The 13564-nt window shown below is 32.7% G+C and overlaps 3 protein-coding genes across 6 annotated transcripts; 1 reads left to right on the top strand and 2 right to left on the bottom strand.

The window, feature by feature from the left end:
* Positions 1–350: 350 nt before the first annotated feature.
* On the top strand, positions 351–2032 carry PIG-L (phosphatidylinositol glycan anchor biosynthesis class L). Its single transcript, XM_012379808.2, has 5 exons — positions 351–874; positions 991–1072; positions 1273–1469; positions 1547–1677; positions 1760–2032. Exons 1-5 carry the CDS (start codon positions 559–561, stop codon positions 1898–1900), a joined length of 867 nt encoding a protein of 288 aa, XP_012235231.1. The 5' UTR covers positions 351–558; the 3' UTR covers positions 1901–2032.
* A 279-nt stretch (positions 2033–2311) lies between these two features.
* On the bottom strand, positions 2312–6720 carry M6 (neuronal membrane glycoprotein M6). 4 transcript variants are annotated; one of them, XM_012380204.2, is made up of 7 exons: positions 6517–6720; positions 6061–6227; positions 5340–5599; positions 4874–5010; positions 4604–4786; positions 4345–4495; positions 2312–4130 (listed from the first exon to the last, which is right to left on the bottom strand). In XM_012380204.2, exons 3-7 carry the CDS (start codon positions 5470–5472, stop codon positions 3817–3819), a joined length of 918 nt encoding a protein of 305 aa, XP_012235627.1. In that variant the 5' UTR covers positions 5473–5599; positions 6061–6227; positions 6517–6720; the 3' UTR covers positions 2312–3816. The 4 variants fall into 4 exon arrangements, with proteins under 4 accessions (XP_012235627.1, XP_012235626.1, XP_012235628.1 ...); XM_012380203.2 differs by having other exon boundaries at positions 5340–5799; XM_012380205.2 differs by lacking the exon at positions 6517–6720 and adding an exon at positions 6309–6500 and having other exon boundaries at positions 5340–5799.
* Positions 6721–7486: 766 nt separating this feature from the next.
* Positions 7487–11714, bottom strand: SAK (Sak kinase). The gene is made up of 11 exons (XM_012380219.2): positions 11472–11714; positions 11286–11381; positions 10712–10925; positions 10520–10632; positions 10360–10452; positions 9939–10220; positions 9229–9765; positions 8744–9049; positions 8251–8529; positions 7996–8175; positions 7487–7848 (listed from the first exon to the last, which is right to left on the bottom strand). Exons 1-11 carry the CDS (start codon positions 11562–11564, stop codon positions 7672–7674), a joined length of 2370 nt encoding a protein of 789 aa, XP_012235642.1. The 5' UTR covers positions 11565–11714; the 3' UTR covers positions 7487–7671.
* Positions 11715–13564: the final 1850 nt, after the last annotated feature.

Below are 13564 nucleotides of genomic sequence, written 5' to 3' on the forward strand. Positions count from 1 at the left end.
TTAATATTTAAAAAATACACATAAAACATGTAATCAACATATTCTTATTCAATTATTTTTGAGAATTTAATGAAAGTTTACGCGGTAATTATCTTATTAAATAATAATTATATTAATTAAATAAGATTCTTATTAATTATATATCTTTTTATGTATATTTTTAAAATATGATTTCGGGCACAAATATTTTTAAAATTAATTAAAAAATTTATTATCAATAAACAAATAATACGTACTTAACAAATAACATATTTGTTGCTTTATACATTACTTGTCATACATAACTTGTCGATTATCTTATATTTATTAATATTTTTTTTCTTTTCTTCGATGCTTCTTTCATTGTCAGCTCATCTTTATTACTCAATGTGGGTAGTGTTTAGAATAACGATTACTCCAATCGCTCGCTTGATAGGAGCAACATAACCTCAAGCTCGATTGCTTCGTGACGATGAGAATGTTTGTTTTTGGTCGTGGGTGATAACTCGCGATTATTGGCGACATGGCGGTTCTGTGATAAATTGTAAACACGAATCGTTGAGTACGTGGATCTCCAGGATGGTAGCCGATCTGAATTACGTTCGACAGTACCTCAGCCTGCAGATCAACGAGGTAGTCTGCTGGTGGTGGTACTACATCAGGGAGATCTCGTGGCAATTGTTGATCGCCTTGCTGGCGTATCTCTGCGTCTGCGTCTTCCTCTATGCAGTTCTCAAAAGAGTGGGCCATGCTGCCTGGCAGCTACCTGGTCCACCCGGCAGACTTCTCCTGGTCACTGCTCATCCGGACGACGAAGTGATGTTCTTTGGGCCGTTGATCTACTGGTTGACACGCTCCAAGACCAGCGAGATCTACTTGCTGTGTTTATCCATGGGTACATGTCACTAGCTACCTGCGTTATCCAGGATCACAAGCAATGATCCGGAGTATTGACAGGAATAAATGTCAAGCAAACGCCGTGTTTATTGATGTTTACCAGTGTACTTGCAGGTGGAGACAAAAGGAGACTAGAGGAGTTGTGGGCATGTACAAGAGTGCTGGGCGTTCCAGAGGCTAATGTAACTATTATTATGTGAGTTAATCTCATAAGAAACATCACTCACAAGCACTCACATTTAAATTGCATATTTAATGCTGAGTGTGCTTATCTAATTTGTTAAAAGCTGCCAATTAAAAAAATTAGATAACTTTATTTAGTGTTAAATATACAATAAGATGATATAAAATAGAGATACCTATCTTTTGAATAAAGTCCAATGAACTAATGTGCAGGAGTAGCGAATTACCAGATGATCAGAGTGTACAATGGCCAACAGAGACAGTGGCGGAAGATATCTTGCAATATATAGAGATGTACAGAATCAATGCTGTTGTAACATTTGACAAATATGGAGTGAGCAGGCATAAGAATCATATCTCCTTGTACTTTGCAATTGCTGCGTTATGCATAGAAAAAAAAGTACCTCCTTGTCAGTATTATTTCATTCGATTGATATACAGCTATACCTAATAAGCTGGCGTAATATACGTAATTATTGTGTTCCAGATTGTAAACTGTATGTGTTAGAGTCTGTCAACATAATTAGAAAGTACATTCAACTCCTAGATTTACCCATCAGTCTACTCTCAGCCTCGTATTGGTATCTGGTGACGTACGAGCAGAAGCGAATAATCAAAGTGAGTTCGAACGTTCTATTTTGTAGCGGAAAAATCATTATCTTTATACAAATCTCTTCTTTAACATTATTTTCTCTTCTAGAGTGCCATGGCTGCGCACAAGTCTCAGTATGTTTGGTTTCGAAAGTTGTATATGATTTTTTCACGATATACATTTATCAATACCCTTCAAGAAGTCAGCGCCCTTGATCTGGAGCTGGATCTCCAGTTTGACGAGGACTGAATAAACTGTGCGAAACATGAATTGTACAAAATATGTAATTTGTAATAATTACTGTACATACTTTGTCTACCAGTGAACACTGTCCTTAACTTAATGTAAATTATATGAAAATTACAAAATACGGAAGCTACATACGAAAATTTTTTAATACATGCAGAAACATAATTCTAAGCAGGAAATATTTTTTTATTCATTAATACAATAAACTACACATTATAGTTATTTCCAAATTAGAATACGGCACGCAGTTTTGCCAGTGTAATAATCAGATTTTTTCCTTGAAAAAAGATACGTGTTGCGTGCCGTTTATCTTCCTCTGGTGTACAACCTTTCGTTTACATGCAGATCCAACATCACAAATTGTCATTTGATATGTACTCGTCAGGTGTGTATAATAAAATAATCTAGAACTATTGTACATAAAACACCATTTTTAATTTGCGGAATCCAAAATTTCTTATCTAATAATCACATCTTTTTTTTTTTAAACCAGTTGCCATTGTCAAATCATTTGAGCAAGTAATAATATGTGGCGAGTGAAACTCGCGATTGTACGCATACTTTTGTGTTTCAACATTAACATGTGATATAAGTCATAGATTTTTTATTTAAAGCCAAAATTCTTTTTTCCAGTTTGGCACAAATAACGTGCAAAGAGGAATTAAACTTCTCTTTTTCTTCCAACATATTGGATAGCAAAATTTTTCTTATGATTCGAAAAAATATATTGCTCTTTTCACAACAAGGCGATATTATATACAGGACGATATTATGTCCCAGACCTACCGTATCACCCGATAACAGAAGGATGATGAAACGGTAAATGACCTCAGGAATCTGTCATTAACGAGTAATACAACGGTAGGCCTGGGACACCCTATATATATGTATATATATAATATATATATATATATATATATATATATATATATATATATATATATATATATGCAAGTATAGTAAAGAATCTACTAATTTAAATGTTCTCCCATATGCACAATGTTATGATTTTTGTAATGTTTAATTTGCAGTTTGCAAAAGTTGCTTTGTGAAAAATGAATTTTTTCTTTATGATTGCACAGATATAAATATGCTTAAAAAGTATGCTGAAAAAATGCTGTGACAAAACTTCAATTGTCATATTTAGAGCAACTGCAATATTGCAAAAATAACTTTGCAAACAATTATCTTATATTATTATATTATTCAATTCGTTTCTGATTTTCCCAGCATACTTTAAGTATTCGGAATGTAATGAAAATACATATATTTTACTTTAGCTACTATGTAAACGTATGTATACGTATATAAAAAAAGAAATCTCTCTTGTAAAAAATCTCAGTACTGAAGATATAATACGCAAGTGCGTACAGTCCGAGAATAATTAATATCGAAATATTAGACCAAACGACCTAAAGTGTCGTGAATACTTCCATAATACTATTACGTAACGCAGTAAGTATGTGCGTACATCGAAATAAAATAAAAATAATATATCTGAATAAAAAAATTTCTCTGTGTTGTCATATTGTGCGTTTTAAACATGTTGTGCATAGGCCAGATTTCAAATACTTTCTCTATTAATACAAATTTACAAAATGATCCCGACTTGGATCCATTTCATTCACGCTAAAGACAAAGACCTTACTCTAATAAATGTCTCCTTTGTATGAAAAAGCTTTTAAATGCTTACGTACGACAGATAAAATGGACGGCATAGAGTTGGTTCCCGCAAGATCCTCGGATCAGTAAGCCACCGCGACACACCGCGATGAGTAGAATACCGAATTTAGGTACACAGAAAAGAGGAAGTAACACCCGGAAGAAATATCCAATCGGACATGAAGGTTACTTATGTGTCCTAATGAACAAGCTCCTTATAAAGGATTCATAGTGAAGATCTCGCGGGCCGTATCCTAGAACCTGTCTTTGCCGCGATGGGAACCTAGAGTACCCATTCCTGGTGGAGGAGAGTCCGGATCGACTGCATCCTGCAGATATTGCAGTTCTTGCAGCTCTTGGAACTTCTCGTGATCCCGTATGTGCGCGTAATTGGCAGACAAGCACATCAAGTAGTGCATTGCGCTCAAAACTATCAGCAGGACCGCCACAGTCGCCAGAATGAACATTACCGCAGCTTTTTCCACGAAATCCTTGCAGAAGAGCTTTACCTCTTGAGATCCACATACTTGCATGTCTTGTACTCGTGTATTGTTTGGAAACATGAAGCCTGAAATTGCATAAAATTGCTTTGTATTAGTTTTTATTTGCATTAGTTTTTGCATTAATAAATATTTAATGCTACATTAAAATTTAAAAAAAATTAACAATCTCATTATGTGATTTTAAAGTAAAAAAATGAAAATATATAGACTTATAATACACACACACTTTTTTTTTGCTTTCAATCCATTTATGTATTGACGAGCACTATAAAAACTTACCGAATTGAGTAAAGTCAATGCAATCTTCAAGAGATTGGACACGTGATTTGCTGCATAGGCCCCAAAATATAGTGAATACAAATGTGGTGATAATCAGGAATACAAAAATCAGAAGCCAAACTATTTGAAAAATGTAGGTGATAGTCATAAACTGTAAAAAAGTAGAAATATTTATATTAAGATATATGACTAGGGTAAAATTTAACTTTCACAAAATATTTATAAGACTAAAGACAAAAATTTTCCTTCAAGTACTTACAACAGCACAGGTAATACGTCCACCCACTCTGGACCTCCAAGCACGATAGACCTTGTGTCGCGTAGCACCAGTTGCAAGAAAACCGACACACAGAATCATAAATCCTAAAGCTGCCATGCAAGCTCCAATTGATGCAAACACCATTTGCATCGCTTCTAGCCATGAAAGATGCAGATGGAACACCTAAATTAATTTTATATCTTGAGATGTACAGAATTCCCACAAAACTTCTTTAAAAAGTATTTCGATAAGCTGATATAATCGATTTACCTGATCAAACATAAGAGTAGACAACGTTCCACCTCTATACATAGTACCGCAGAAGATTCCAACTCCCAGGCAACACATTATAGTTGCTATGAGAGTTGCATAGGGCACTTTAGCCATGCAATCATTGCATATGTTCCCTAAACAAGAAAAGTCTTTTTTTATATCTATCATTTGATTACAGAGAATTATGTCTACTTTTATATGATTAATATAAATTGTTAATTACAATAAAATCTTATTACAAAATGAAATTAATATATTACAAAAATACGATATTACAAGTAAATAAATTATACACATGTGGACATATCGTTTAAATAGATTAATGAATTACAACAGAATTTGTTGTAATGACAAATAGCATTATTTTTTTTATATCTACATTTATTATAACAAAATCTTATTTATATCCTTTTTATATTTCTTTACTTATTGCCACATTTTGAGAACATTCTTAGACACTTACTAGAAGATCGTCCCCTTGAATCAAGACCATGGAGACTACGTTCAGAAAATCTGTCTACACTAGTGTTACTCACAAACTTGCCACGTAATGGTAAACTCTCTCTGGTTTGACGTAGCTCACGTAGTCTCGCCATTTTAATAGAGTTATACGAATCCCAAGAGTAATCACACAATAAAAATAAATGAAGAACGCGCGACAAAACGTGGGTGCGTTCGGTCAATGACTAAACCCAACCAATGACTAATCACTTATCTGTAAGTCTGTCAGATAACGCGTGAAAGGTATGTATAAGTACACGCGTATTATCTTAGTTTATTTACAAACGTAATAGCGTAAACGTGCCATTAACATAATGTTCCTTGACAGAAATTCGCACGCGACGTTCACTATTATCACATAATCACTTTCCACTATTGTGACATCATTCTCTTCTCAATCAAGTTTAATAAACTCTCTAAATCTTGTCGAACAAGTTATAATTTACAGTATAAATTAGCTTTTTAAATGTTAATTAGATCAGTAATAATATACAAAAATCTTGTTTAGTTTTAATGAATGCTCACGATTGTATAGATTATACAACTGTTGTTATTGACAGCCACACACTTCTCAATAATGGATCTACAATCGATTTATCGGCCTCACACAACGAACGATTATTTTGTAATGAAAAACAATGGAATCGCGGAAAATTTTCATTAAATTATCACGACAAACTTACCCATTTTCGTAGCTCGCGTCGTTCGTTGGTTGAGGTTAGGAACGCTCGCAGAGAAATGGGCAGTGCCCGTTCGCGACGCGGAATTCGCTATTACAGTAGTCGTCTCTTGTTAATTACCACAGCAATTGTATGTCGCTCGGCCGCAATAATGAAGGACATCCCACTTACTATCTCAATCACAAAAAGAAAAAAGATCATAAATATGAAAAATTCAATAACTTAATATTTAAAAATTTGCTCAATTTTACAGGATTTGAATTTGTGCATAAATCTGATTGCTTGCAAAATAATATGCACGTCGCGTATGTTACTTTTTGCTTGTTTATTATTTATGTATGTCACTCCGAGATAGCACTCCTACGATTACGTAGTCGACTAAGGCTGTAAACAATTTTCAAATTCGCGAATAATAAATTAATTTTTCGCGAACAATCTTATCAATCTTATTGCGCGTACCCGTGTCAGACTTTGGAAATTGTGGAAAACAGTGTGATAACTTTCACGGGAACGGGACACCAGTCAGAAATGGTTCAATATGGCGTTATGATGGCTGTTCTTCATAACGAATAGTGAATGGGATCGTTCATTGCCCCCCGGGAGGGCGCGTCGTGGATTGTAGTAAAAGCACTCATCAAAGACGTAGTTTCCTTCAATGGAGCAGAGTTGACGAGAATAATGAACGATTATGAGCTGATTGGATCGACAAGTTACAATAAATGTGCCGAGAAAATATGATTCATTTTTATAGCTGCACTTTTTGTACATTAAAATCTAAATAAATATATTTAAATTTTAATATGGACATGATAAAAATGATTAGAAAGAACGCAAACAACGAGAAAAGAGCGTCTCGCGTATATATAATTATATAGGACTTATAAATTTTTGTAGATAATTTAATATCTTATTTATTAGAAATTTATTTCTTATTGTTATCTCGACATTATAAAATAATGAATAATAATAATTAAAATAATTTAAATACAGCATTCTCCCTATTCATAAAAGTAATAATAAATATACCTGCATATTTTTATTAGATGGTAGATATCAAATTTTGTTTTGTAGAATTTTTTCTCTTGTAGATTATAGACAATGGAAACATTTTCAATTATTCCGTTTATAGAAAAAAAATTATTCAAAAAGTTTTCTTAGTAATATCGATGATTATCGGCTTCTATTTTCCTTCATCTACAAAAATAAATATGAATTTTTAGAAAATGTCCATTTTCTGTTTTGGATAGCCGCAATTATCTTTCTTATTGTCTTTCTATAAAATTGAGAGACTAAAGTATCTTAAAATAAAGTATCTTAAAATATCTCTACATATTGATAATTCTTGCATTTCGAATTAATTGCAGCAAGAGTAAAAATATAAATAGATTTAAAGATATAGATAAATAGATATATAGATGTAGATAACAAATATAATTAGCGATTCTTTATTATTAATTGTATATTTAGAAAATATTTTTTTAACTATACTTAAATTTGTATAAACTATCTATAAATCTATAATAATCTATAAATCTATAGTAAGTTCTTACAGTCCACGAGCGAGTGTGATTTCACAGTCGTATTACACAAAATATACTGCATTTTTATGTGAAGCTACCGAATGCCTTTGTGCTTTGGTTCCATGAGATATTCGATAATCATTGGCAATTGCTTGAGCTTCTTTTGAATCGATATATCCAAGTTTTGCTCTTTTTGATATTTATTGTACCGCATAACAGTACCATCTGTAGCCTCATATGTGATGCCATTGCCATGATTTGGTGAATTAATCTATAAAACAAAAAGGATTGTCAACATTAAACGATTAACAAATAAATAATGTATAATCTATCACTAAAGTACATTAACTAAGTTAGAAAATAGAATAGCTAGAGGACATAATAAAGCAGATTAACATATTACTTGACAATAACTTACAGTTAAAGCAGATCCATCTTTATAATCGACTCTAATATCGCCTGATGATAATTTCGTAGCAAAACCAATTCCTGGCACTGCTATCTTATTCGCGTTATTATAAGAACTATGCGTGGAGTTCTTGTGCGACCTTGAAGCCACCGTAGAAATAATGGAGCAGGTGGCACCAAATGATGGTAACTAAAATAGACATTAATTTGGTAAAGAAGCAAATTATTATAATGAAAAATTAAACACAAATTCTTTGTTACTTACGACTGGAGAACTGTCCGTAATAGGCGAGATATTTTCTTTTCCCTGCAGATAGGGAGTATCGTTTAAAGCCGTACTGGGCCTTCGTCCGACTATCACGGGAAAACAGGAATGCCCAGTGGCTGCTTCCAAAGATGTCAGAGTGGATTCCAAAAGTAGGCAACGCTGATAACACTCTGAGTAATGTTCGTAATAATTTTCGAGATGTGGTGGGAATTCACCTTCGAAAAACGCACTGCCATTATTCTCAGTGATTTTTACGATCTTGTTCATTCGAACAATCTGAAACATTTTCATAAAGTTATATAAAATAAAGTAAGAAAATATAAAATAACAAGAATTTAAATAATTAAATTATGATAATAAAGAAATAACAATGTAAATACTGTTTTTTTGCAATTTTCTATAGTTTAAGATGCACATAGAAAGATAGTACAAAAAATATACAAAATACATAATGTATAAAAGTCAACGATAGATTTTGACGACTGTTTACCTTTATTCCATTATAAAAATGCACTTCACAATCAGGCTGCGGACCATTTTCCATGAACAGGCATTTTGCACATTGTGTATACAGCGTCAATTTCGGAGTTTTTGCCTGAACCAATTTTACGAAAATAAATGCATACATGTATTTCCGATGATGACAGGCCGGTAAATTCTCGTACGAGTAAATGCTGTCGGCACCTCGGTTAGGTAACGGTGGTGGTTGCGAACCAATCTCTGCAGGTACGTTCAGTTTGTAGAGAACGACTCGTAGACCATCGCCTGATATTCTACACACCTCACTAACTTTTTCCTATAATACCAAAATTACGTAATACGTAACATTACTTTATATTTTTACACTTTTCGTCCTCTTGTTATATATTTATAGTAACATACAGACATATGTGTACGTTATACATATTATGACATTATAGAAACATATAGAATTATATTTACATTACAATTTTTATATTATTTTTTCCTACATACCATGCCGTTTTTGCGCTTAATAAATTCGATGCACACTTCTCCGTTGTCTAGAATTGTGAGAATTGCAGTTTTTGTTCTGTGCCTGGTGGGTTGTAGCCTGTTGGAATTTAAGGGCGACACTTGTAACTTTATGCTCTCTTCAGTTCCCTTTGCAATATTACGATTTTCCACGGATTTTTCTTTTCTTAGCTTGTGCCTTTCTATAACCTTCTGCCTTTCCAAACAATCATGTCCATTGCAATCACCATACTGTTCGTTCTGCGACAACACTCTACTGCGAGATACTGGAATGCTCGTCAATACAGAGTCTTCTTTTGCACAGTGATTCATGTATCTCGCTATATTCGAATGCAACTTTGCAATGGGCTCGGATAATGCCTCGCTTCTCATACTGGTGATAGGCATTATCGGCGTCGTAGTCATTCTTTCCTCTGATCGGGATCGCATTTTAGGCCGGCCATATGACGATAGTGTTCTTCCAAGCCCGGAATCCATCATGCCATCCATTAATGAGTTTTTATCCATACTGTTTTTTTCCTACAAATAAATAAAATGTAAAATAAAAATGCAACAAGCAATCCTTAAAACATAATTAATTTAAATTTTATGATACTATTTTTTTTAATATTATTAATAGTCAATATTTTTAAGTATAAAAATGATACTTTTAATATTATATATTACTATTCCACTAATACATCATTACTTACATTATATAGCCTATTTTTTTCTATATTTGTTATAAATGGATGCTTAGAGACATCTCGCAAGGATATCCTATCTTTTGGATTCTTTTTCAACAATTTATCAATCAGATCTTTCGCATTATTTGATAAATGTGGCGGTATCACATAATCAGCTATAACTACTCGAGTCAAGGTACTTTTAACAGCCTCGGTATCAAATGGTGGTATGCCCACCAGCAAAGTATATAACATACATCCCAAGCTCCACACATCTGCTTCCGGGCCATGTGAAGATCTTGTAGCAACCTGAAAATTTGTGCAACATTAATTCTACATGATTGTTGCTGTTAGTTTTGCAGTTTAATAATTTTTAAATGATATCTAAATAATATTTGAAATGATAATTTTTAATTGATATTAAATGATATTTTTAAATGATACTCACTTCTGGTGAGATGTAATTTGGTGTGCCACACATAGTCAAATGTTTTTCATCTGGTTTATTTAATTGTGTGGCTAATCCAAAATCCGCAATTTTCTACAGACAAAAGTCACATTAAAAAACAAAATTTTTACTTCATAAGAAATATTATATTTCTGCATACCACTTGCATATCTCTGGTCAAAAGTAGATTGGACAGTGACAAATCTCTGTGAAGTATTTGATGAGAATGTAGATAAAGTAAACCTTGTACAACTTGTCTAATTATATGGGCAGCTAAAACAGTGCAATAAAATTTTATTATGATAATTACAACTAAAAATTTATATTTTATCATACATAGAAGTTTACGTACCATTCTCTTCGGACAAAGCTTTGGCACCTTGTGTTTTGAGAAAGCGTTGAAACTCTCCATTGTGACATAATTCTAAAACTAGGTATACATAGTTTCTATCTTCAAAATATCTGTACAACTCCAGGATAGCTGGATGTTTTAACTGTGAATGTATCCTTACTTCTTGATTTACTCTATCCACCATTCCAACAGCTTGTATCATTTTCTTGTCGATCTATAACAATCAACAAGTATAAAGAAGCAACACAAACATCATTGTTTATTTTAAATCAATAATTTAGTACAACTCCATAATAAATCTTAAGTCTGCATAATTTGCTGTCTATGGATTCAAAGCATTAAAAACTGATATTACTTTCAATTTGTTTGTTCAATATGTCCAATTTTATTATATTGATAAATGAGATTATATCTACATCTTAATCGCAAGTATTTATCTAAACTGACGTTTATATAGTTGAAATGGAATACACTTAGAAACTAGAATCTCAATTTGTAGATTTTAATGCAACTGAAGAATATCTCCTCAGACTGGAGAAAGTTTCTCATTTTTAAAAACGGACAAATGAATTACCATTTTGATCGCAACTTCCATGCCACTGCGAAGACATTTTGCTAGATAAACACTTCCGTAGCCGCCCTTGCCCAGTAGATCCAGCACTTCGTATTCCTGGAACAAGCGGGAAGTATTGTTTATTACTGAATGCACACGTTGCCATGGGTAGCGTCGGCGCAAACGGTGCAAATTCAAAAAACCAACCTCAATATGTTCACCAAAGCCGACCGAAGGCGCAGGCATGATACGATGCCTCATACCGCGGTCAACCGGTCGTCGTCGATCGTCGATAACCATTAATTTCGTGATGTACTACTCTTACACAAAACTCGCTAATGACAGCGCACTTGCAAAACGAAATCTCGCTCGAAAAACTGTAAATACAAACGCCATAGTGCCGCCCGTCACGTACAAACTGACATACTCGCGCATGCGGAGTAAAGATTCAAGTGAGGTTAAGTTAGGTTTATATCAAACATAGAATTTTCGACTGATCGATCTGAGAGCGATTAATCGCAATTTATATGAATTCACGTTCGAGCTAAAATATTGTTCTCTTATAAAGATACTAATTTATTAAAATTTTACCAAAAAATGAGTTTTATATTTAAGCAGCTCAGAAGCCAAAGTGACTAACTCCACTTTTTGTAATTTTTTTCAATGTTACCAAAGCACATGATTGATGCTTAACTTTTAAAAAATTAAATAAATTACTTTGATAATTCTATTTATCACCTCGAGATAGTCAAATTTTTTATTGCTAATAAATAATACATAAACTACTTCAGAAGCCATTGTGATTAACTCCATTTGACAGTAATGTTTTAATTTCGAATAAATAAATTTAGTAATTCTTAAAATGGTAAAGAATAATAATTTTATGGACTTAAGTAAAACTGTTTTAACACATTATACTTTCTTTTTATAAGTATGACAATTGATAATTATTAATTTCTTTATCTTATTAATAGTAAAGATGAATTTGTTTTTGATGTCGGTAATTCTACATATATTTTTTATAAATTTGTTATTAACAAAAAATTCATTTACTGCGTAAAATAAAAAGGAATAACGATAATTTAACGGGATCTAGGTTAGATACTAAACAAATTATAAACAATTTTAAATTTACTTATGCGCATTTTGCAATTTTATTTTCTCCCAAATCCTTGTCCACACATGTCGGAGGCTCTCGACAATTATTCTTTGATTGAATAGTTTTCCGGCAGACAATAATGCTGGCGGCAGTAATAATTCTGGCCATCCTTCTGGTGACACCACGTTCCATTTGAAAAGTATAAGTCGATTCCTAAGCTGAGCATTTCCTCGAGTGGTGCGTCGTAAATATCTATATTGTCACTTCGTTGACAGAATATAGTACAGCTGTCCACGGTTGCACATCATAAAAGGACTGCCATCCTGGCTTGTTTGTGTGTCTTACATCTTCTTTGCTCAACAACTTTTTCATTAATAAATTAAATTTGGTGCATTTCTTGGCAGTATACTTGGCAATCGTTTCGCGTTTTTCAGTACAAAGTCTGGAGTCATCGCACAGAACCACTTTATAATATGGTCCTTTGTAATTTGCCGTTCTGTAAGTCCGGTGTCTGCAAAAACGTCGTTTGACTAACATGCCTTTGGATTTATTTAAGCAACTACTTTTACAGGAATCTTCCTTCCATTCACTCTAGTTATCCCTTTCACAATATTCAAAATTGTACAGCGGTTCGAGAACGGGTACGCAGTTTCCGTTGCGACATTCTTTCCCGAGTGCGCAATGATTTATTGATACTATTGTAAACTCGCACGCTCAAAAAATTGTAAAATTATTAAAAATGTATAAAATAAAAGATATGTAAAGACTACAGTTTATCTTATTTTCAAATATATTTTAAATGTGAATATTTGGAATTAATTATTTAGTTTACATTTATCTTATAAATAAAGAAATTTTTTTCTTACCTTTAAAACAGTCCGAACAGTTGATTTTATATATAAAAAACATATAATATATTTATTGCATTTATATATCGTATTTACTGTAATATTTAATGTAAAAAAGTTTATACTTAAGAAAATTGCTTTAACGACATTGACTCAACAAAATACAATTATAGAATAATTTAAGTTGTATATTCTTCCGGTCTAAATAAAAATATTTTTTTTAATTTTACTTTCTCATTTTGTCAGTCAAATTAATAAAAAAAAGTCAAAATCATCGATTATGGCTCTTTATTAACTTATATTGTTACGCACGATAGGCTTCTTGGTAGAATCTCGTTATGAGTTGATATCTT

Source organism: Linepithema humile, chromosome 1 (genome assembly GCF_040581485.1).
Source record: "Linepithema humile isolate Giens D197 chromosome 1, Lhum_UNIL_v1.0, whole genome shotgun sequence".
NCBI lineage: Eukaryota > Metazoa > Arthropoda > Insecta > Hymenoptera > Formicidae > Linepithema > Linepithema humile.

Bases quoted from the DNA above. Each gene is read 5' to 3' on its own strand.
- PIG-L (XM_012379808.2), top strand. From the start codon at position 559: ATGGTAGCCGATCTGAATTACGTTCGACAGTACCTCAGCCTGCAGATC. The intron at 1,470-1,546 runs GTCAGTATTATT...ATTGTGTTCCAG, and splicing joins AGAAAAAAAAGTACCTCCTT to ATTGTAAACTGTATGTGTTA. The intron at 1,678-1,759 runs GTGAGTTCGAAC...TTTCTCTTCTAG, and splicing joins AGCAGAAGCGAATAATCAAA to AGTGCCATGGCTGCGCACAA.
- M6 (XM_012380204.2), bottom strand. From the start codon at position 5,472: ATGGCGAGACTACGTGAGCTACGTCAAACCAGAGAGAGTTTACCATTA. The intron at 5,011-5,339 runs GTAAGTGTCTAA...TTTCTTGTTTAG, and splicing joins TTCAAGGGGACGATCTTCTA to GGAACATATGCAATGATTGC. The intron at 4,787-4,873 runs GTAAATCGATTA...AAATTAATTTAG, and splicing joins CTACTCTTATGTTTGATCAG to GTGTTCCATCTGCATCTTTC.
- SAK (XM_012380219.2), bottom strand. From the start codon at position 11,564: ATGGTTATCGACGATCGACGACGACCGGTTGACCGCGGTATGAGGCAT. The intron at 8,530-8,743 runs GTAAACAGTCGT...AAAATGTTTCAG, and splicing joins ATTTTTATAATGGAATAAAG to ATTGTTCGAATGAACAAGAT. The intron at 8,176-8,250 runs GTAAGTAACAAA...TGTCTATTTTAG, and splicing joins TTACGGACAGTTCTCCAGTC to TTACCATCATTTGGTGCCAC.